The 21043-nt window shown below is 59.3% G+C and overlaps 1 protein-coding gene and 1 long non-coding RNA gene across 19 annotated transcripts; both read left to right on the top strand.

Moving 5' to 3' along the window:
- Nucleotides 1-1047: 1047 nt before the first annotated feature.
- Nucleotides 1048-20992, top strand: WNK3 (WNK lysine deficient protein kinase 3; the record flags this gene model as incomplete). The annotated part of the gene is made up of 16 exons (XM_066340258.1): nucleotides 1048-1212; nucleotides 3867-4039; nucleotides 6485-6705; nucleotides 9251-9408; nucleotides 10965-11053; nucleotides 12798-13017; nucleotides 14393-14543; nucleotides 15499-15629; nucleotides 15701-15786; nucleotides 16713-17431; nucleotides 17571-17767; nucleotides 17847-17963; nucleotides 18668-18772; nucleotides 18850-18877; nucleotides 18946-19026; nucleotides 20754-20992. Coding segments are annotated over exons 1-16 (2850 nt in total), but the record flags the coding sequence as incomplete, so codon positions are not given.
- Nucleotides 13106-14215, top strand: LOC136374874 (uncharacterized). Of its 18 annotated transcripts, XR_010745992.1 has the most exons (6): nucleotides 13128-13193; nucleotides 13233-13459; nucleotides 13563-13604; nucleotides 13646-13687; nucleotides 13750-13935; nucleotides 13995-14209. It is a non-coding gene; the product is annotated as an uncharacterized lncRNA (long non-coding RNA). The 18 variants fall into 18 exon arrangements; XR_010745995.1 differs by lacking the exons at nucleotides 13563-13604; nucleotides 13646-13687 and having other exon boundaries at nucleotides 13233-13438; nucleotides 13688-13935; nucleotides 13995-14117; nucleotides 14160-14215; XR_010746000.1 differs by lacking the exons at nucleotides 13563-13604; nucleotides 13646-13687 and having other exon boundaries at nucleotides 13233-13438; nucleotides 13688-13935; nucleotides 13995-14076; nucleotides 14160-14215.
- Nucleotides 20993-21043: the final 51 nt, after the last annotated feature.

Below are 21043 nucleotides of genomic sequence, written 5' to 3' on the forward strand. Positions count from 1 at the left end.
TATGGGGCACAGGGGGGCCTATAGGGGCTGGGGGCTCTATGGGGCACAGGGGGGCCATAGGAGCTATAGGGGCTCTATGGGGCACAGGCGGACTATAGGAGCCATAGGGGCTCTATGGGGCACAGGATGGGGGCTATAGGGGTCACAACCGGGGCACCCCCCGCCCCTATAGGATACATAGGGGGGCTGAGATACCTGTGACGTCCTTGGGGGGGGGGGTGTCCCTATACCCCCTATACCCCCCGGGGGGGGGGGGGTCCGGGGGTCCCTATATCCCCCGGGAGTGTCCCTATAGCCCCCTTGTGGGTCCGGGGCTCCCTATAGCATCCTTAGGGGCGGGCTTACCTGTAGCATCCTTTTATTTTTTATTTTTTTTTTTTTTGGGGGGGGGGGGGCTGCCCCCGGAAGTCCTTCCTCCGCAGGAAGAGCAGCCGCTGGGCGGGGGGGGGGGCCGGGGGGATGCTTCCACCCCCCCCAGATTTCGGGGACCCCCCCAATTCATTAAGCCGCGCCGCTCTTTATTAATTACCCCCCTCCCTCATTAACACCCCCCCTCCCCTCCCTGTCACCTTTTTGTCGCCCCCCTCGCGGTGGGATTTGGGGGTGACGCCGCCACCGCCGGTGACACCCGAAGGGAGGGGGCGAGAGAGAGGGGAGGGGACACCCCAAAAACCCCAGGTGACCCCCCCAAAAAAAAAAAAACCAGCACACACCACCACCTGAGGACAACTGAGGAGAGGGGGGATTTTTTTGGGGGGGATTTTTTTCACCCTTAAATTAATTTATTTTTTTTTTGGGGGGTGGGTGGGAGAGTGGGGAGGGGTGGGAGGGAGACACAAAACCATGGCCGCCGATTTGGGGGACCCCAAAACTCCTCCCGCCGCCCCAAAACGCTTCTTCCGCAAGAGCGTGGAGCTGCTGGAGGATGAGGAGGATGAGGAGGATGAAGAGGAGGAGCAGCAGCAGCAGCAGCGCGGAGACCCCGAGCCCGAGCCCGGCTCCAGGGGCGACCCCCGCCTCGGAGGAGGAGGAGGAGGAGGAGGAGGAGGAGGTGAGGAAGGTGAGGAAGAGGCAGAGATGAAGGCCGTGGCCACTTCACCCGGCGGCCGCTTCCTCAAGTTCGACATCGAGCTGGGACGAGGCGCCTTCAAGACGGTCTTCAAAGGTTTCGACACCGACACCTGGGTGGAGGTGGCCTGGTGTGAGCTCCAGGTGAGGTTTGGGGTTTTTTTTGGGTGATTTGGGGAGGTGAAAATTGGGATTATTTTATAGGGTGATGTGGTGGGAGCTGGGTTGGGGTTGGTTTTTTTGGGGAGTTGTGGTTGTGGTTTTTTTGGTGGTTTTTTTTTTTTTGTTGTTTTTTTGGTTTTTTTTTTGTTTTTTGTTTTTTGTTTGGTTTTTTTTTGTTTTTTGGGGTTTTTTTGAGTTTTGAGGGTTTTTTGAGGGGTTTTTTTTTAGGTTTTTTTTTTCTGGAGGAATTTGCTCTCTGGAATTAGCGGTGGAGTTTTTGGAGGTGGGGTTGGTGCTTCGAACTCGGTTTGGGGTTCTTTTGATTTCAGTGATGCCCAAAATCCGCCCTGAACCCTGCAGTTGGTCCCTTTGAAGCTCCCCCAGATTCAGACACCCCAAAATTCATCATGAACCCCACAGCTGATTGTTTCTTTTCACCTTGAGACCTTCCCAAAACTGGGACACCCCAAAATTCTTCTTCAAATTCACCATTGGCTCCTTAAATTGGTGTTGAAGTTGTTCCAAAGCTGTGGCTGGTTCCTCAAACTCAGTTTGGGGCTTTTTTTTGATATCAAAAATCTCCAAAATCCACCCTGAACCCCACAGTTGGTCCTTTGAGCTCACCCTGAGCCCCTCCCAAAGACCAGGACACCCCAAAATTCACCCACAAATTGGTGTTGAAGCCCTTCCAAAGCTGTGGCTGGCTCCTCAAACTCAGTTTGTGGCTTTTTTGGATATCAATTGACCCCAAAATCCACCCTGAACCCCACAGGTGATTGCTTCTTTTCACCTTGAGCCTCTTCCAAAACTGGGACACCCCAAAATTCATCCTGAACCCCCTGAGTGGACCCACAAATTGGTGTTGAAGCCCTTCCAAAGCTGTGGTTGGCTCCTCAAACTCAACTCGAGGCTTTTTTTTATATCAATTAACCCCCAAATCCACCCTGAACCCCACAATTGACCCCTTTTTTCTCACCCTGAGCCCCTCCCAAAGACCAGGACCCCCCAAAATTCCTCACGCACCCCCCGAGTGGCCCCACAAACCGAGACCCCCAATTCAGCTGGAGCCCCACGGCTGAGGCCAGTCCCAGCTCCACGCCCCTGGGGTTGGAGAATGATGAAAATGAGGGTGATGGTGGTGACAATGATGATAATAATGATACCAGGGTTGGTAAATGATGATGATGACGATGATGATGATGATGGCAGTGATGATGATGATACTGGGGTTGGAGAATGATGATGATGGTGACAATGACGATGATGATGGTGACAATGACAATGATGACAGTAACAATGACCATGACCATACCGGGGTTGGAGAATGATGATGATGACGATGATGATGATGATGACAGTGGTGATGACGATGACCATACTGGGGTTGGAGAATGATGATGATGATGATGACGACGATGATGATGATGACGGTGACAGTGTGATGACAATGACCATACCGGGGTTGAAGAATGATGATGACCATGATGATGATGATGGTGACGATGACGATGATGATGGTGACAATGACGATGATGATGGTATCAATGACCATGACCATACCGGAGTTGGAGAATGATGATGATGATGATGATGATGACAATGATGGTGACGATGATGATGATGGTGACAGTGTGATGACGATGACCATACCGGGGTTGGAGAATGATGATGATGATGATGATGATGATGACGATGATGATGATGATGACAATGACCATACGGGGATTGGAGAATGATGATGACGATGATGATGATGGTGACAGTGATGATGACAATGATCATACCACGGTTGGAGAATGATGATGATGATGATGATGACGATGATGATGGTGGTGACAATGATGATGACGATGATCATACTGGGGTTGGAGAATGATGAAAATGATGATGATGATGATGGTGACAGTGATGATGACGATGACCATACCGGGGTTGGAGAATGATGATGACGATGACGATGATGATGACAATGATCATACCACGGTTGGAGAATGATGAAAATGATGATGATGACAATGATGGTGACGATGATGATGATGGTGACAGTGGTGATGACGATGACCATACTGGGGTTGGAGAATGATGAAAATTATGATGATGATGATGGTGACAGTGATGATGACAATGACCATGTGGGGGTTGGAGAATGATGATGACGATGATGGTGACAATGACGATGATGATGATGGTGACAGTGATGACGACCATGACCATACGGGGATTGGAGAATGATGATGACGATGACGATGATGATGATGGTGACAGTGATGATGACAATAATCATACCACGGTTGGAGAATGATGATGATGATGATGATGATGATGACAATGATGGTGACGATGATGATGGTGACAGTGTGATGACGATGACCATATGGGGGTTGGAGAATGATGAAAATTATGATGATGATGACGGTGACAGTGATGATGACAATGATCATACCAGAGTTGGAGAATGATGATGACGATGATGATGATGATGATGATGATGACGATGACAGTGTGATGACAATGACCATACCACGGTTGGAGAATGACCATGACAACAATGACCATGACAATATTGGGGCTGGGGGCGTGCTGCTGCTGACCCCGACCCCAAACCCGGAGCTGACCCGGCCTCTGGTGTCCCCCAGGACCGCAAACTGACCAAGGCCGAGCAGCAACGCTTCAAGGAGGAGGCCGAGATGCTCAAGGGGCTGCAGCACCCCAACATCGTCCGCTTCTACGACTCCTGGGAGTCCTCCCTGCGCGGGAAGAAGTGCATCGTCCTCGTCACCGAGCTCATGACCTCGGGCACCCTCAAAACGTCAGTTTGGGGACACCCAGGGGACACCGGGACGGGGGGTCTGGGTGATGAACAGAGACGGGGGACACCCTGAAATTTGTCACGAAATTTGGCAAGTTGGTGGTGTTGAATTTCTTCTGGAAGTTGTGGTTGGTCGCTCAAAGTTGGTTTGAGGTTCTTCTGTCCCCAAAATCCACTTTGAGCCACCTCCCAAGGACTGGGGGCACCCCAAAATTCATCACAAACCCCAAAGCTGATCCTTTGAGCTCACCTCGAGCCCCTCCCAAAGATGGGGACACCCCGAAATTTGTCACGGAGGCTCTGATTGGCCTCTCCAGTTGGTGGTGTGGAATTTCTTCTGGAAGTTGTGGTTGGTCCCTCAAACTCAGTTTGGGGTTTTTCCTATATTTGTGATCACCAAAATCCACCCTGAACCCCACAGTTGGTCCTTTGAGCTCACCCTGAGCCCCTCCCAAAGACCAGGACACCCCAAAATTTATCCTGAACCCCCTGAGTGGCCCCACAAATTGGCGTTGAGGCTCTTTTGAAGCTGTGATTGGTCCCTCAAACTCAGCTTGAGGCTTTTTTTGATATCAGTGATCCTCAAAAACCCACCCTGAACCCCACAACTGACCCCTTTGAAGCCCCCCCCCAAACTCAGAGACCCCAAAATTCATCCTGAACCCCCTGAGTGGCCCCAAAAATTGATGTTAAAGTTGTTCCAAAGCTGTGATTGGTCCCTCAAATTCAACTCGAGGCTTTTTTTGATATCAGTGATCCCCAAAATCCACCCTGAACCCCACAATTGACCCCTTTGAAGCGCCCCCCAAACTCAGAGACCCCAAAATTCATCCCAAACTCCACAGCTGATTGTTTCTTTTCACCTTGAGCCCCTCCCAAAGACCAGGACACCCCAAAATTCACCACAACCCCCCTGAGTGGCCCCACAAATTGGTGTTGAAGTTGTCCCAAAGCTGTGGTTGGCTCCTCAAACTCAACTCGAGGCTCTTCTATCAAAGATCAACCATCAACAATCCCCAAAAACCCACCCCGAACCCCAAAATTGACCCCTTTGAATCTCCCCCAGACTCAGAGACCCCAAAATTCATCCTGAACCCCCTGAGTGGCCCCAAAAATTGGTGTTGAGGCTCTTTTGAAGCTGTGATTGGTCCCTCAAACTCAACTCGAGGCTTTTTTTGATATCAGTGATCCCCCAAATCCACCCTGAACCCCACAACTGACCCCTTTGAATCTCCCCCAAACTCAGACACCCCAAAAATTCATCCTGAACCCCCTGAGTGGCCCCAAAAATTGATGTTAAAGTTGTCCCAAAGCTGTGATTGGTCCCTCAAACTCAACTCGAGGCTTTTTTTGATGTCAATGATCCCCAAAACCCACCCTGAACCCCACAATTGACCCCTTTGAAACCCCCCCAGACTCAGAGACCCCAAAATTCATCATGAACCCCACAGCTGATTGTTTCTTTTCACCCTGAGCCCCTCCCAAAGACCAGGACACCCCAAAATTCACCCACAAATTGATGTTGAAGCCCTTCCAAAGCTGTGATTGGCTCCTCAAACTCAACTCGAGGCTTTTTTTGATATCAATTAACCCCAAAATCCACCCTGAACCCCACAACTGACCCCTTTAAAGCCCCCCCAAACTCTGACACCCCAAAAATTCATCATGAACTCCATAACTGATCGTTTCTTTTCACCTTGAACCTCTCCCAAAACTGGGACACCCCAAAATTCACCCAAAAATTGGTGTTGAAGTTGTCCCAAAGCTGTGGCTGGTTCCTCAAACTCAACTCGAGGCTCTTCTATCAAAGATCAACCATCAACAATCCCCAAAAACCCACCCCGAACCCCAAAACTGACCCCTTTGAATCTCCCCCAGACTCAGAGACCCCAAAATTCATCCTGAACTCCCTGAGTGGCCCCACAAATTGGTGTTGAAGCCCTTCCAAAGCTGTGATTGGTTCCTCAAACTCAACTCGAGGCTTTTTTTGATATCAACGATCCCCAAAATCCACCCTGAACCCCACAACTGACCCCTTCTGAATCTCCCCCAGACTCAGAGACCTCAAAATTCATCCTGAACCCCCTGAGTGGCCCCAAAAATTGGCGTTGAAGCCCTTCCAAAGCTGTGATTGGTCCCTCAAACTCATCTCGAGGCTTTTTTTGATATCAACGATCCCCCAAACCCACCCTGAACCCCACAATTGACCCCTTTGAGCTCACCCTGAACCCCTCCCAAAACTGAGACACCCCAAAATCCTTCTTTAAATTCCCCATTGGCTCCTTAAATTGATGTTGAAGTTGTCCCAAAGCTGTGGCTGGTTCCTCAAACTCAGCTCGAGGCTTTTTTTGATATCAGTGATCCCCAAAATCCACCCTGAACCCCACAATTGACCCCTTTAAAGCCCCCCCAAACTCCGACACCCCCAAATTTCCCTCCCCGCAGGTACCTGAAGAGGTTCAAGGTGATGAAGCCCAAGGTGCTGCGCAGCTGGTGCCGGCAGATCCTCAAGGGGCTGCAGTTCCTGCACACGAGGACGCCGCCCATCATCCACCGCGACCTCAAGTGTGACAACATCTTCATCACGGGCCCCACGGGCTCCGTCAAGATCGGGGACCTGGGGCTGGCCACGCTCATGCGCACGTCCTTCGCCAAGAGCGTCATCGGTGAGCCTTGTCACCGTCAGGTGACAATATGGGACCTCTGGTTCTTCAGAGGGTGAGAGTTGTCACTGTCTGGGGGGGTCGGGTGACAATATGGGACCTCTGGTTCTTCAGAGGATGAGCCTTGTCACTGTCTGGGGGGGTCAGGTGACAATATGGGACCTCTGGTTCTTTGTCACCGTCTGGGGGGGTCAGGTGACAGTGGGACCTCTGGTTCTTCAGAGAGTGAGTTGTCACCCTTTGGGGTGCCTCAGGTGACGATATGTGACCTCTGGCTCTTTGTCACCTTCGGGGGGGCTCAGGTGACAATATGGGACCTCTGGTTCTTCAGAGAGTGAGTTGTCACCCTTTGGGGTGCCTCAGGTGACGATATGTGACCTCTGGTTCTTTGTCACCGTCTGGGGGGCTCAGGTGACAATATGGGACCTCTGGTTCTTCAGAGGATGAGCGTTTTCACTGTCTGGGGGGCTCAGGTGACAATGTGACCTCTGGGTCTTTGTCACCGCTCGGGGGGCTCAGGTGACAGTGTGACCTCTGGTTCCTTGGAGGATGAGCCTTGTCACCGTCTGGGGGGGTCAGGTGACAATGTGGGACCACTGGTTCTTTGTCACCGTGGGGCGGAGTCAGGTGACAGTGTGACCTCTGGTTCTTCAGAGGATGAGCCTTGTCACCGTCTGGGGGGGTCAGGTGACAATGGGACCTCTGGTTGTTTGTCACCGTCTGGGGGGGTCGGGTGACAATATGGGACCTCTGGTTCCGTGGAGGGTGAGCATTGTCACTGTTCAGGGTTGCTGGGATGGAAAATGGGACCCCTGGTTTTTTGTCACCCTTTGGGGTGGCTCAGGTGACAATATGGGACCTCTGGTTCTTCAGAGAGTGAGTTGTCACCGTCTGGGGTGGCTCAGGTGACAATATGGGACCTCTGGTTCTTCAGAGGATAAGCCTTGTCACTGTCTGGGGGGGTCAGGTGACAATATGGGACCTCTGGTTCTTTGTCACCTTCAGGGTGGCTCAGGTGATGATATGTGACCTCTGGTTCTTTGTCACCCCTTTGGGTGGCTCAGGTGACAGTGTGACCTCTGGTTCTTCAGAGGGTGATCGTTGTCACCGTCTGGGGGGTCAGGTGACAATATGTGACCTCTGGTTCTTCAGAGGGTGAGCGTTGTCACCGTCTGGGGGGTCAGGTGACAGTGTGACCTCTGGTTCTTCAGAGGGTGAGCGTTGTCACCGTTTGGGGTGGCTCGGATGGAAAATGTGACCTCTGGTTCTTTGTCACTGTCTGGGGGGCTCAGGTGACAGTGTGACCTCTGGTTCTGTGGAGGGTGAGCGTTGTCACCGTTTGGGATGGCTCAGGTGACAATGTCACCTCTGGTTCTTCAGAGGATGAGCCTTGTCACCGTCTGGGGGGGGTCAGGTGACAATGTGACCTCTGGTTCTTTGTCACCGTCTGGGGTGGCTCGGGTGACAGTGTGACCTCTGGTTTCAGAGGATGAGCGTTGTCACTGCTCGGGGGGCTCGGGTGACAGTGTGACCCCTGGTTCTTGGTCACTGCTCGGGGGGCTCAGGTGACAATATGGGACCTCTGGTTCTTCAGAGGGTGAGAGTTGTCACTGTCTGGGGGGGTCGGGTGACAATATGGGACCTCTGGTTCTTTGTCACCGTCTGGGGTGGCTCAGGTGACAGTGTGACCTCTGGTTCCGTGGAGGGTGAGCATTGTCACTGTTCAGGGTTGCTGGGATGGAAAATGGGACCCCTGGTTTTTTGTCACCCTTTGGGGTGGCTCAGGTGACAATATGGGACCTCTGGTTCTTCAGAGGATAAGCCTTGTCACTGTCTGGGGGGGTCAGGTGACAATATGGGACCTCTGGTTCTTTGTCACCTTCAGGGTGGCTCAGGTGATGATATGTGACCTCTGGTTCTTTGTCACCCCTTGGGGTGGCTCAGGTGACAGTGTGACCTCTGGTTCTTCAGAGGGTGAGCGTTGTCACCGTTTGGGGTGGCTCGGATGGAAAATGTGACCTCTGGTTCTTTGTCACTGTCTGGGGTGGCTCAGGTGACGATATGTGACCTCTGGTTCTTTGTCACCTTCAGGAGTGGGTCAGGTGACAATATGGGGCCTCTGGTTCCGTGGAGGGTGAGCGTTGTCACCGTCTGGGGTGGCTCAGATAGAAAATGTGACCTCTGGTTCTTTGTCAACGTCTGGGGGGGGTCAGGTGACAATATGTGACCTCTGGTTCTTTGTCACCGTCTGGGGGGGGTCAGGTGACGATTTGTGACCCCACGGGAGTGAAACCCCCAGCGGCTCCTCCAGTGACTGTCCCCATTCCGCGGTGTCCCCTCAGGGGACAGACCCCCGGGGACACCCTGGGGACAGACCCCTGGGGACACCCTGGGGACACCCTGGGGACACCCTGGGGACACCCCTGACCCCGTGACCCCGCAGGGACCCCCGAGTTCATGGCCCCCGAGATGTATGAGGAGCGTTATGACGAGTCTGGGGACACCCTGGGGACACCCTGGGACACTCCCTGACCCGGTGACCCCACAGGGACCCCCGAGTTCATGGCCCCCGAGATGTACGAGGAGCGATATGACGAGTCCGTGGACGTTTACGCCTTCGGGATGTGCATGCTGGAGATGGGCACCTCCGAGTACCCCTACTCCGAGTGCCACAACGCCGCGCAGATCTACCGCAAAGTCACCAGCGTGGGTGGCACCGGGACACGCGGGGACACGCGGGGACACGCGGGGACACCCAAAACCAGCCCTGGGACACGCGGGGACACCCAAAAACTGCCCCCGGGACATGCAGGGACACCCAGGGACACCCAGGGACACCTCAAACCTCCCCAGTGACACACAGGGACACCCAAAACCTGTCCCCGGGACACACAGGGACACCCCAAACCTCCCCAGGGACCCCCAGGGACCCCCCAGACCTCCCCAGGGACACACAGGGACACCCAAAACCTGTCCCCGGGACACTCAGGGACACCCAAAACCTGCCCCCGGGACACTCAGGGACCCTCCAGGGACCCCCAGGGACACCCAAACCTCCCCAGGGACACTCAGGGACACCCAGGGACACCTCAAACCTTCCCCGAGACACCCCAAACCTGCCCCTGGGACACCCAGAGACACCCAGAGACACCCCAGACCTGCCCAGGGACACCCAGGGACACCCCAGACCTGCCCAGGGACACCCACTGATACCCAGGGACCCCCTGGGACCCTCCAAACCTGCCCCAGGGACACCCAGACCTGCCCAGGGACACCCAGGGACACCCAGGGACACCCCAAACCTGCCCCTGGGACACCCAGGGACACCCAGGGACACCCAGAGACCCCCCCGGGACACCCAGGGACACCCCAACCTCCCCAGGGACACGCAGAGACACCCAAAACCTGTCCCCGGGACATGCAGGGACACCCAGAGACACCCAGGGACACCCCAAACCTGCCCAGGGACACCCCAGACCTGCCCAGGGACCCCCAGAGACACCCAGGGACACCCCAGACCTGCCCAGGGACACCCACTGATACCCAGGGACCCCCTGGGACCCTCCAAACCTGCCCCTGGGACACCCAGGGACACCCAGGGACACCCCAAACCTCCCCAGGGACACCCCAAACCTGTCACCGGGACACCCAGGGACCCCCAGGGACCCCCCGGGACCCCCTGGGACCGCCCAGACCTGCCCAGGGACACCCCAAACCTCCCCTGAACCCCCCGAGACCTGCCCAGGGACACCCAGGGACCCCCAGGGACACCCCAGACCTGCCCCGGGACACCCCAGGGACCCCCAGGGATCCCTCAAACCTGCCCAGAACTCCCCCAGAGCCCCCTCAGAGCCCCCCCAGAGACCCCTAAACCCCCTCAGAGCCCCCCAAAACCTCCTCAGAGACCCTCCAAACCCCCCAGGGCCTTCCCAGAGCCCCCTCAGAGCCCCCCAAATCCTCTCAGAGCACCCCAAAGCACCCCAAAGCCCCCCAAATCCCTCTCAGAGCCCCCCAAACCCCCTCAGAACCCCGTCAGAGCCCTCCCAGAGCCCCCCAAAAACCCCCAAATCCTCCCAGAGCCCCCCCAAACCCTCTCAGAGCCCCCCCAAAGCCCCCCCCAGAGACCCTTAAACCCCCCCAGAGCCCCCCAAACCCTCTCAGAACCCCATCAGAGCCCTCCCAGAGCCCCCCCAAACCCCCCAAACCCTCTCAGAGCCCCCCAAACCCCCCCAGCGCCCCCCCAGCCCCGTGTCCCCCCCCAGGGCATCAAGCCGGCGAGTTTCCACAAGGTGACGGACCCCGAGGTGAAGGAGATCATCGAGGGCTGCATCCGCCAGAACAAGGCCGAGAGGTGAGGGGTGGGCTGGGACCCCCCCGGGACCCCCAAAACCCGCTGGGACACCCCAAAACCCCCTGGGACACCCCAAAACCCCTCTGGGACCCCCCAAAACCCCCTGGGACCCACCCAGGGCTGATCATAGTGACCACACTGACCCCCCGGCACCCCCCAAAACCCCCTGGGACACCCCAAAACCTCCTGGGACACCCCAAAACCCCCTGGGACACCCCAGGGCTGACCACAGTGACCACACTGACCCCCCGGGACCCCCCAAAACACCCGGGACCCCCCAAAACACCTGGGACACCCCAGGGCTGATCACAGTGACCACAGTGACCACAGTGACCCCCCGGGACCCCCCAAAACACCCGGGACCCCCCAAAACACCTGGGACATCCCAGGGCTGATCACAGTGACCACAGTGACCCCCCGGGACCCCCCAAAACCCCTGGGACCCCCCAAAACCCCCTGGGACCCCCCAAAATCCCCCCGGGACCCCCCAAAACCCCCCGGGACACCCCAAAACCCCTGGGACCCCCAAACCCCCTGGGACCCCTCAAAACCCCCGGGACCCCCCCAAACCTCTCTGGGACCCCCCAAAACCTCCTGGGACACCCCAAAACGTCCTGGGACCCCCCAAAACCCCCAGGACCCCCCAAAACCTCCCGGGACCCCCCAAAACCCCCCGGGACCCCCCAAAACCCCCCGGGACACCCCAAAACCCTTGGGACCCCCCCAAACCCCCTGGGACCCCTCAAAACCCCCGGGACCCCTCAAAACCCCCGGGACCCCCCAAACCTCTCTGGGACCCCCCAAAACACTGCCCACACTGCCCACCCTGCCCAGACTGACCACCACAGTGACCCCACTGACCACACTGCCCACCACAGTGACCCCAGTGACCCCACTGACCACACTGCCCACACTGACCCCACTGCCCATCACAGTGACCCCAGTGACCCCAGTGACCCCAGTGACCCCGTGCCCACCCCCTGTCCAGGCTGTCCATCCGGGACCTGCTGGACCACCCAGGACTGACCCCACTGACCACACTGCCCACCACAGTGACCCCAGTGACCCCAGTGACCCCACTGACCACCCCCTGTCCAGACTGTCCATCTGGGACCTCCAGGACCCCCCAGGACTGCCCACAGTGCCCACACTGCCCACACTGACCACACTGACCACCACAGTGACCCCACTGACCCCACTGCCCACCCCGTGTCCAGGCTGTCCATCCGGGACCTGCTGGACCCCCCAGGACTGCCCACACTGCCCACACTGCCCACCACACTGACCCCACTGACCACAGTGGCCACCACAGTGACCACACTGCCCACACAGCCCACCACACTGACCCCACTGCCCACCACAGTGACCCCACTGACCCCACTGCCCACCCCCTGTCCAGGCTGTCCATCCGGGACCTGCTGGACCCCCCAGGACTGACCACACTGACCACACTGACCACACTGACCTCAGTGACCCCACTGACCCCACTGCCCACCACAGTGACCCCAGTGACCCCAGTGACCCCACTGCCCACCCCCTGTCCAGACTGTCCATCTGGGACCTGCTGGACCACCCTGGACTGCCCACAGTGACCCCACTGACCACAGTGACCACCACACTGACCCCACTGACCCCACTGCCCACCCCCTGTCCAGACTGTCCATCCGGGACCTGCTGGACCCCCCTGGACTGACCCCACTGACCACACTGACCCCACTGACCCCACTGCCCACCCCCTGTCCAGGCTGTCCATCCGGGACCTGCTGGACCACGCGTTCTTCGCCGAGGACACGGGGCTGCGCGTGGAGCTGGCCGAGGACGACGCGGGGCTGGAGCCGGCGCTGGCGCTGCGCCTCTGGGTGGAGGACCCCAAAAAGCTCAAGGGCAAGCACAAGGACAACGAGGCCATCGAGTTCAGCTTCAACCTGGAGGCCGACGTCCCCGAGGAGGTGGCCTATGAGATGGTGAGGGGGGGTCACCCCAAAAAATCCGCGGGGTTGGGGGGCTCCTGGTTTTAATTGGCCTCTGAAAATGAGGTTTGGGATGGTCTGGAGCAGGTTTGGGGTGATCTGGAGAAGGTTTGGGGTGACCAGGAGAAGGTTTGGGGTGGATGGAGAAGCTTTGGGGTGATCAGGAGAAGGTTTGGGGTGACCAGGAGAAGTTTTGGGGTGATCAGAAGGTTTGGGATCATCAGGAGAAGGTTTGGGATGGATGGAGCAGGTTTGGGGTGGGTGGAGAAGGTTTGGGATGGTCTGGAGCAGGTTTGGGGTGGTCAGGAGAAGGTTTGGGGTGACCAGGAGAAGGTTTGGGATGGATGGAGAAGGTTTGGGGTGACCAGGAGAAGGTTTGGGGTGACCAGGAGAAGGTTTGGGATGGATGGAGAAGGTTTGGGATGGTCTGGAGCAGGTTTGGGGTGGTCAGGAAAAGGTTTGGGGTGACCAGGAGAAGGTTTGGGGTGGATGGAGAAGGTTTGGGGCGACCAGGAGAAGGTTTGGGGTGGATGGAGAAGCTTTGGGGTGATCAGGAGAAGGTTTGGGGTGACCAGGAGAAGGTTTGGGGTGACCAGGAGAAGCTTTGGGGTGGATGGAGAAGGTTTGGGGTGACCGGGAGAAGGTTTGGGATGATCAGGAGCAGGTTTGGGGTGGTTGGAAAAGGTTTGGGGCGACCAGGAGAAGTTTTGGGGTGATCAGGAGAAGGTTTGGGATCATCAGGAGAAGGTTTGGGGTGACGAGGAGAAGGTTTGGGATGGATGGAGAAGGTTTGAGGTGACCAGGAGAAGGTTTGGGGTGACCAGGAGAAGGTTTGGGATGATCAGGAGAAGGTTTGGGATGGATGGAGCAGGTTTGGGGTGACCAGGAGAAGGTTTGGGATGGATGGAGAAGGTTTGGGGTGGATGGAGAAGTTTTGGGGTGACCAGGAGAAGTTTTGGGGTGATCAGAAGGTTTGGGATCATCAGGAGAAGGTTTGGGATGGATGGAGCAGGTTTGGGGTGACCAGGAGAAGGTTTGGGATGGATGGAGAAGGTTTGGGGTGACCAGGAGAAGGTTTGGGATGGATGGAGCAGGTTTGGGGCGACCAGGAGAAGGTTTGGGGAGATCAGGAGAAGGTTTGGGATGGATGGAGAAGGTTTGGGGTGACCAGGAGAAGGTTTGGGGTGATCAGAGCCCCAGATCTCATTGTCCCCCCTGGACACCCCAAAACCCCCCTGGAACCGACCTCGAGCCCCCCCAGACACCCCAAATTTCACCCCTGAGCCCCCTGGGATTGACCCTGAGTCCCCCAGACACCCCAAATTCCACCCCGAGCCCCCCCCCCAGACACCCCAAACCCCCCCTCCAGGTGAAATCGGGGTTCTTCCACGAGAGCGACTCCAAGGCCGTGGCCAAATCCATCCGGGACCGGCTGGCGCTGCTGAGGAGGACGCGGCAGCGGCGCCTTTCGGGGCCCGAGGAGCCCGACGTGGGTCAGCGCGGCCGGCCGCGGGACACCGGTGAGCGCCCCGGGTGTCCCCAGGGCGGCAGAGTGTCCCCAGGGTGTCCCCGGGGCGGCAGAGTGTCCCCAGGGTGTCCCCAGGGCGGCAGAGTGTCCCCAGGGTGTCCCCGGGGCGGCAGAGTGTCCCCAGGGTGTCCCCAGGGCGGCAGAGTGTCCCCAGGGTGTCACAGTGTCCCCAGGGTGTCCCCGGGGCGGCAGAGTGTCCCCAGGGTGTCAGAATGTCCCCAGACTGTCCCCAGGGCGGCAGAGTGTCCCCAGGGTGTCCCCGGGGCGGCAGAGTGTCCCCAGAGCTGGCCCCAGGGCGGCAGAGTGTCCCCAAACTGTCCCCAGGGCGGCAGAATGTCCCCAGGGCGGCAGAGTGTCCCCAAACTGTCCCCAGGGCGGCAGAATGTCCCCAGAGCTGTCGCCGGGGTGGCAGAGTGTCCCCAGAGGGTCAGAATGTCCCCAGGCTGTCAGAATGTCCCCAAAGCTGTCCCCAGGGCGGCAGAATGTCCCCAGAGCATCAAAATTACCCCAGAGCTGTCCCCAGGCTGTCAGAATGTCCCCAGAGCATCAAAATGTCCCCAGAGCTGTCCCCGGGGCGTCAGAATGTCCCCAAACTGTCCCCAGGGCGTCAGAATGTCCCCAGAGCTGTCCCCAGAGCTGTCCCCAGAGCGTCAGAGTGTCCCCAAACTGTCCCCAGAGCGTCAGAATGTCCCCAAAGCTGTCCACAGAGTGTCAAACTGTCCCTGGATACCCTAAAAACTGTCCCCAGACCATCAAAACTGTCCCCTAAAAACTGTCCCCAGTGGGTCAAACTGTCCCCAAAACTCTCCTCAACACCTAAAACTGTCCCCTAAAACTGTCCCCACACCCAAAACTGTCCCCAGACCATCAAACACTGTCCCCTAAAACTGTCCCCAAGGCCCCAAACTGTCCCCAGGGGTGACCCCCCCTTTGCTCCCTCCCCACAGCCGAGGGGCTCCAGGACAATGTCCCCGCCCCGGATGTCCCCGCTCCCTGCGGTGTCACCGGGACACCGGAGCGCCTCTGGGGACACCCACCGGGACCCCAGGACGGGCTGTCCCCTCCTGTGCCACCACAGGTAAGGCCTTGTCACACCGGGGGGGTCCTGGCGGGTCCCAACCCCCCCTGGCACTGCCCCGTGTCCTGCAGGTGACGCAGGGGACAGAGGGGACAGCAGAGGATGGCACCGGAGGAGCCACCACGGAGCCACCGCGGCAGGAAGGGGACACCTGCGGGTGTGGCTCGGTGACAATGGGGACACAGCCACAGGTGGCACCCGGAGCGCCGGGGCCAGGGGTGGCACCGGGTGTGGCACTGCCACCTGCGGGGGTGACAGCGGCGTCCGGAGTGTCACCAGCACAAGGGGTGCCACCTCCAGCTGGAGGGACACCAGCCTCGGGGGGGACATCAGCTCTGGGGGTGACACCAGCTCTGGGGGTGACACCAGTGCCAGGGGTGACACCAGTGCCAGGGGTGACATCAGTGCCAGGGGTGACACCAGCTCTGGGGGTGACACCAGTGCCAGGGGTGACACCGGCCCAGGGGGTGACATCAGTGCCAGGGGTGACACCAGTGCCAGGGGTGGCATCAGTGCCAGGGGTGACACCAGTGCCAGGGGTGACACCAGCTCTGGGGGTGACACCAGTGCCAGGGGTGACACCGGCCCAGGGGGTGACATCAGTGCCAGGGGTGACATCAGCTCTGGGGGTGACACCAGCCCAGGGGGTGACATCAGTGCCAGGGGTGACACTGGCCCAAGGGATGTCACCGGCCCAGGGGGTGACACCGGCCCAAGGGATGTCACCAGTGCCCGGGGTGACACCGGTCCAGGGGGTGACATCAGCTCTGGGGATGACACCTGGTCCAGGGGTGGCACCGGCCCAAGGGATGTCACCAGCCCAGGGGGTGACATCAGCTCTGGGGGTGACACCTGGTCCAGGGGTGACACCAGTGCCAGGGGTGACACCAGCCCAGGGGATGACACCAGCCCAGGGGGTGACATCAGTGCCAGCGGTGACACCGGCCCAGGGGGTGACACCTGGTCCAGCAGTGCCACCCGCAGCTGGGATGCCACCACAGATGGTCCCCATGGTGCAGCTGCAGCCAGGCCCTGGGATGTCACCAGGTCCAGGAGTGTCACCTCCCTCTGGGATGTCACCAGGTCCTGGGATGTCACCAGGCCAGGGGATGCCACCACAGCCAGTCCCCGCCGTGCAGCCACAGCTGGTGCCAGGCGTGTCACCAGCTCCGGGGATGCCACCAGCCCCGGGGATGTCACCAGCTCTGGGGGTGCCACCGCTGTCTGTCATGCCACCGCTCATGGGGATGTCACCGGCCCCGGAGATGCCACCTCCACCCGTGATGCCACCAGCCCAAGGGATGCCACCTCCAGCTGTGATGCCGCTGGTCATGGGGGTGTCACCAGCCCCAGGAGTGCCACCAGCCCCGGGGATGTCACCAGCTCCAGAGATGCCACCACAATCCATGATGCCACCAGCCATGGTGATGCCACCAGCCCCAGGGATGTCACCAGCCCCAGGGGTGCCACCAGCCCAAGCCATGCCAGCTCCACCCATGATGCCACCAGCCCCAGGGATGTCACCAGCCCCAGGAGTGCCACCAGCCCCAGGGGTCCCACCACAGTCCGTGATGCCACCAGCCTCAGAGATGCCACCACCATCCATGCTGCCACCAGCCCCAGGGGTGCCACCTTCATCTGTGCTGCCACCAGCTCTGGGGATGTCACCAGCCCCAGAGATGCCACCACCATCCCCGATGCCACCAGCCATGGTGATGCCACCAGCCCCAGAGATGCCACCACCGTCCATGATGCCACCAGCCCTGGGGATGTCACTAGCCCCAGAGATGCCACCACCATCTGTGATGCCACCAGCCCCAGGGATGCCACCAGCTCCAGAGATGCCACCACCGTCCATGATGCCACCAGCCCTGGGGATGTCACCAGCCCTGGGGATGTCACCAGCCCCAGAGATGCCACCACCATCCCCATTGCCACCAGCCCTGGGGATGTCACCAGAGATGCCACCACCGTCCCCGATGCCACAAGCCCCGGCGCCCCCCGGCCCCGAGGAGCCCCCGGTGGCCTCGGAGGCCGTGTCCCTGCTGCGTGTCCCCGATGTCCCCGAGGTGCCCCGTGCCCGGCAGCGCCGCGCCTCGTGCCAGCGCCCCGCCCGCTTCCAGCTCACCGTGCTGCAGGTCAGGGCGGGGCTGGGGACCCGAGGGGACCTTTGGGGACATCCCGGCCGCGGCCACAGTGTCACCGCCCCCTCCTCAGGTGTCCTCGGCTGGGGACAACACGGTGGAGTGCCAGCTGGAGACCCACGACAGCAAAATGGTCACCTTCAGGTTCGACGCCGATGGGGACGCGCCCGAGGACATCGCGTGCTACATGGTGACCCCCAGCCCTGTCCCCGTGTCCCCAGGCCATGTCCCCAATCCGTGTGCCCCCAGTCTGTGTCCCCCCAATCCCTGTGCCTAACCCCTGTCCCCAGTCCATGTGTCCCCCATCCATGTCCCCCCCAGTCTGTGTCCCCAATCCGTGTCCCCTGCAGTGTCCCCCCTGTCCCAACTCGTGTCCCCCCAATCCCTGTCCCCAATCCCTGTCCTCAATCACTGTCCCCCCCAATCCCTGTCCCCAATCCCTGTCCCCAATCCCTGTCCCCTGTCCCCAATCCCAGTGTCCCCCTGTCCCAACTTGTGTCCCCCCAATCCGTGTCCCCAATCCCTGTCTCCCCAATCTCTGTCCCCCCAATCCCTGTCCCCTGTCCCCTGTCCCCTGCAGTGTCCCCCTGTCCCAACTCATGTCCCCAATCCCTGTCCCCAATCCATGTCCCCCAATCCCTGTCCCCTGTCCCCAGTCCCTGTCCCCAATCCCGGTGTCCCCATGTCCCAACCCGTGTCCCCAATCCCTGTCCCCAATCCCTGTCCCCAATCCCGGTGTCCCCTGTCCCCAATCCCTGTTCCCCCGGTGTCCCCGTGTCCCAACCCGTGTCCCCAATCCCTGTCCCCAATCCATGTCCCCCAATCCCTGTCCCCTGTCCCCAATCCCTGTCCCCAATGCCGGTGTCCCCGTGTCCCAACCCGTGTCCCCCGCAGGTCGAGGACAATTTTGTGCTGGAGGGGGAACGGGACAAGTTCGTGGAGGAGCTCAAGGCCATCGTGGAACAGGCCCGGGGACTCCTGGGGACCCCCGACCCCCAGGTGACCCCCTGACCCCCTGACCCCTCCGTGACCCCCGCCGCCCCCCGCTGACCCCCCCAAAACGTGTCACCCCCCAGGTGGGACCCCCGGAGGCGCCGGCGGGAGGTGAGTCGTGGGGGAGGGGCGGGGAGGGGCTGGGGTCACCCCCGGGCGCTGACCCCTCCCCCCCCCAGGGGAAGGTGTCCCCCAATCGTCACCCGCGGGCCGCTGGAGGTTCTGCATCAACCAGACCATCCGCCACCGCGAGGCCACCGGTGAGTCCCCGCGGGCCACCGGGGGGGGGACAGGGGGCTGTCAGTGTCCCCAGAGCTGGGGGTGACACCTAAACCCTGTCCCTGATGGGGTGACACCATAAACTGTGTCCCTGACAGGGGTGACACTCCAAACCCTGTCCCTGTGGGTGACACCAAAACCCCAACCCAGAGCTGGGGGTGACACCTAAACCCCAACCCTGACAGGGGTGACACCATAAATCCTGTCCCTATGGGAGTGACACCATAAACCCTGTCCCTGCGGGTGACACCTAAACCCCAACCCTGACAGGGGTGACACCATAAACCACAACCCTGACAGGGGTGACACCATTAATCCTGTCCCTGATGGGGTGACACCATAAACCGTGTCCTTGTGTGGGTGACACCATAAACCGTGTCCCTGATGGGGTGACACCATAAATCCTGTCCCTGATGGGGTGACACCTAAACCCCAACCCTGAGCTGTGGGTGACACCATAAATTCTGTCCCTGACAGGGGTGACACCATAAACCCCAACCCAGAGCTGGGGGTGACACCTAAACCCCAACCCTGACAGGGGTGACACCATAAACCCCAACCCTGACAGGGGTGACACCATAAACTGTGTCCCTGACAGGGGTGACACCATAAACCGTGTCCCTGATGGGGTGACACCATAAATCCTGTCCCTGATGGGGTGACACCGTAAACTGTGTCCCTGATGGGGTGACACCCCAAACCCCAACCCAGAGCTGGGGGTGACACCTAAACCCCAACCCTGACAGGGGTGACACCCCAAACCCTGTCCCTGATGGGGTGACACCATAAACTGTGTCCCTGACAGGGGTGACACCATAAACCGTGTCCCTGATGGGGTGACACCTAAACCCCAACCCTGACAGGGGTGACACCATAAATCCCAACCGTGACAGGGGTGACACCATAAATCCTGTCCCTGATGGGGTGACACCATAAATCCTGTCCCTGTGGGTGACACCATAAACCGTGTCCCTGTCGGTGACACCCCAAACCGTGTCCCTGTGGGAGTGACACCATAAACCCCAACCCAGAGCTGGGGGTGACACCATAAATCCTGTCCCTGTGAGGGTGACACCACAACCCCAACCGTGACAGGGGTGACACCCCAAACCCTGTCCCTGTGGGTGACACCACAACCCCAACCCTGACAGGGGTGACACCATAAATCCTGTCCCTGTGAGGGTGACACCACAAACTCTGTCCCTGACAGGGGTGACACCCCAAACCCCAACCCAGAGCTGCGGGTGACACCATAAATCCTGTCCCTGTGGGAGTGACATCACAAACTCTGTCCTTGATGGGGTGACACCCCAAACCCTGTCCCTGACGGTGGTGACACTCCAAACCGTGTCCTTGTGGGGGTGACACCCCAAACCCCAACCCAGACTGGGAGTGACACCATAAATCCTGTCCCTGATGGGGTGACACCACAAACTCTGTCCCTGTGGGTGACACCATAAACCGTGTCCCTGACAGGGGTGACACCATAAACCCCAACCCTGACAGGGGTGACACCACAAACCCTGTCCCTGTGGGTGACACCAAAACCCCAACCCAGACTGGGGGTGACACCCCAAACCCTGTCCCTGAGGGTGACACCCCAAACCCCATCCCTGAGGGTGACACCCCAAACCCGGTCCCTCAGGGGGTGTCACCCAGAGCTGGGGGGGTGTCACCCCACCCCTGACCCCGTGTCCCCTCCCTGCAGGTCCTGGGGGCCCCCCGCCCGCCCGGAGACCCCTGGGGACATCGCCGGGGTGTCCCCAAGGACAGGGGACAAACAGGAGCTCAGCGTCGGAGCGGGACGGGCCGGGGGGGCCGGACACGGGGGTCCCCAAAGCCCAGGAGGACCCGGATGTCCCCCAGCGACAGGAGGTGGCTGTCCCCAACCCAGAGGAGCTGGGTGTCCCCCGGGCTTTGGGGACAGCTGTCCCCAGCCCCCGGGAGGTGACCGAAGCCGCGGGACCGGAGAGGATCAACCCCGAACCCCAAGATTTG

Source organism: Sylvia atricapilla, unplaced genomic scaffold, assembly GCF_009819655.1.
Source record: "Sylvia atricapilla isolate bSylAtr1 unplaced genomic scaffold, bSylAtr1.pri scaffold_171_arrow_ctg1, whole genome shotgun sequence".
Classification (NCBI taxonomy): Eukaryota; Metazoa; Chordata; class Aves; order Passeriformes; family Sylviidae; genus Sylvia; species Sylvia atricapilla.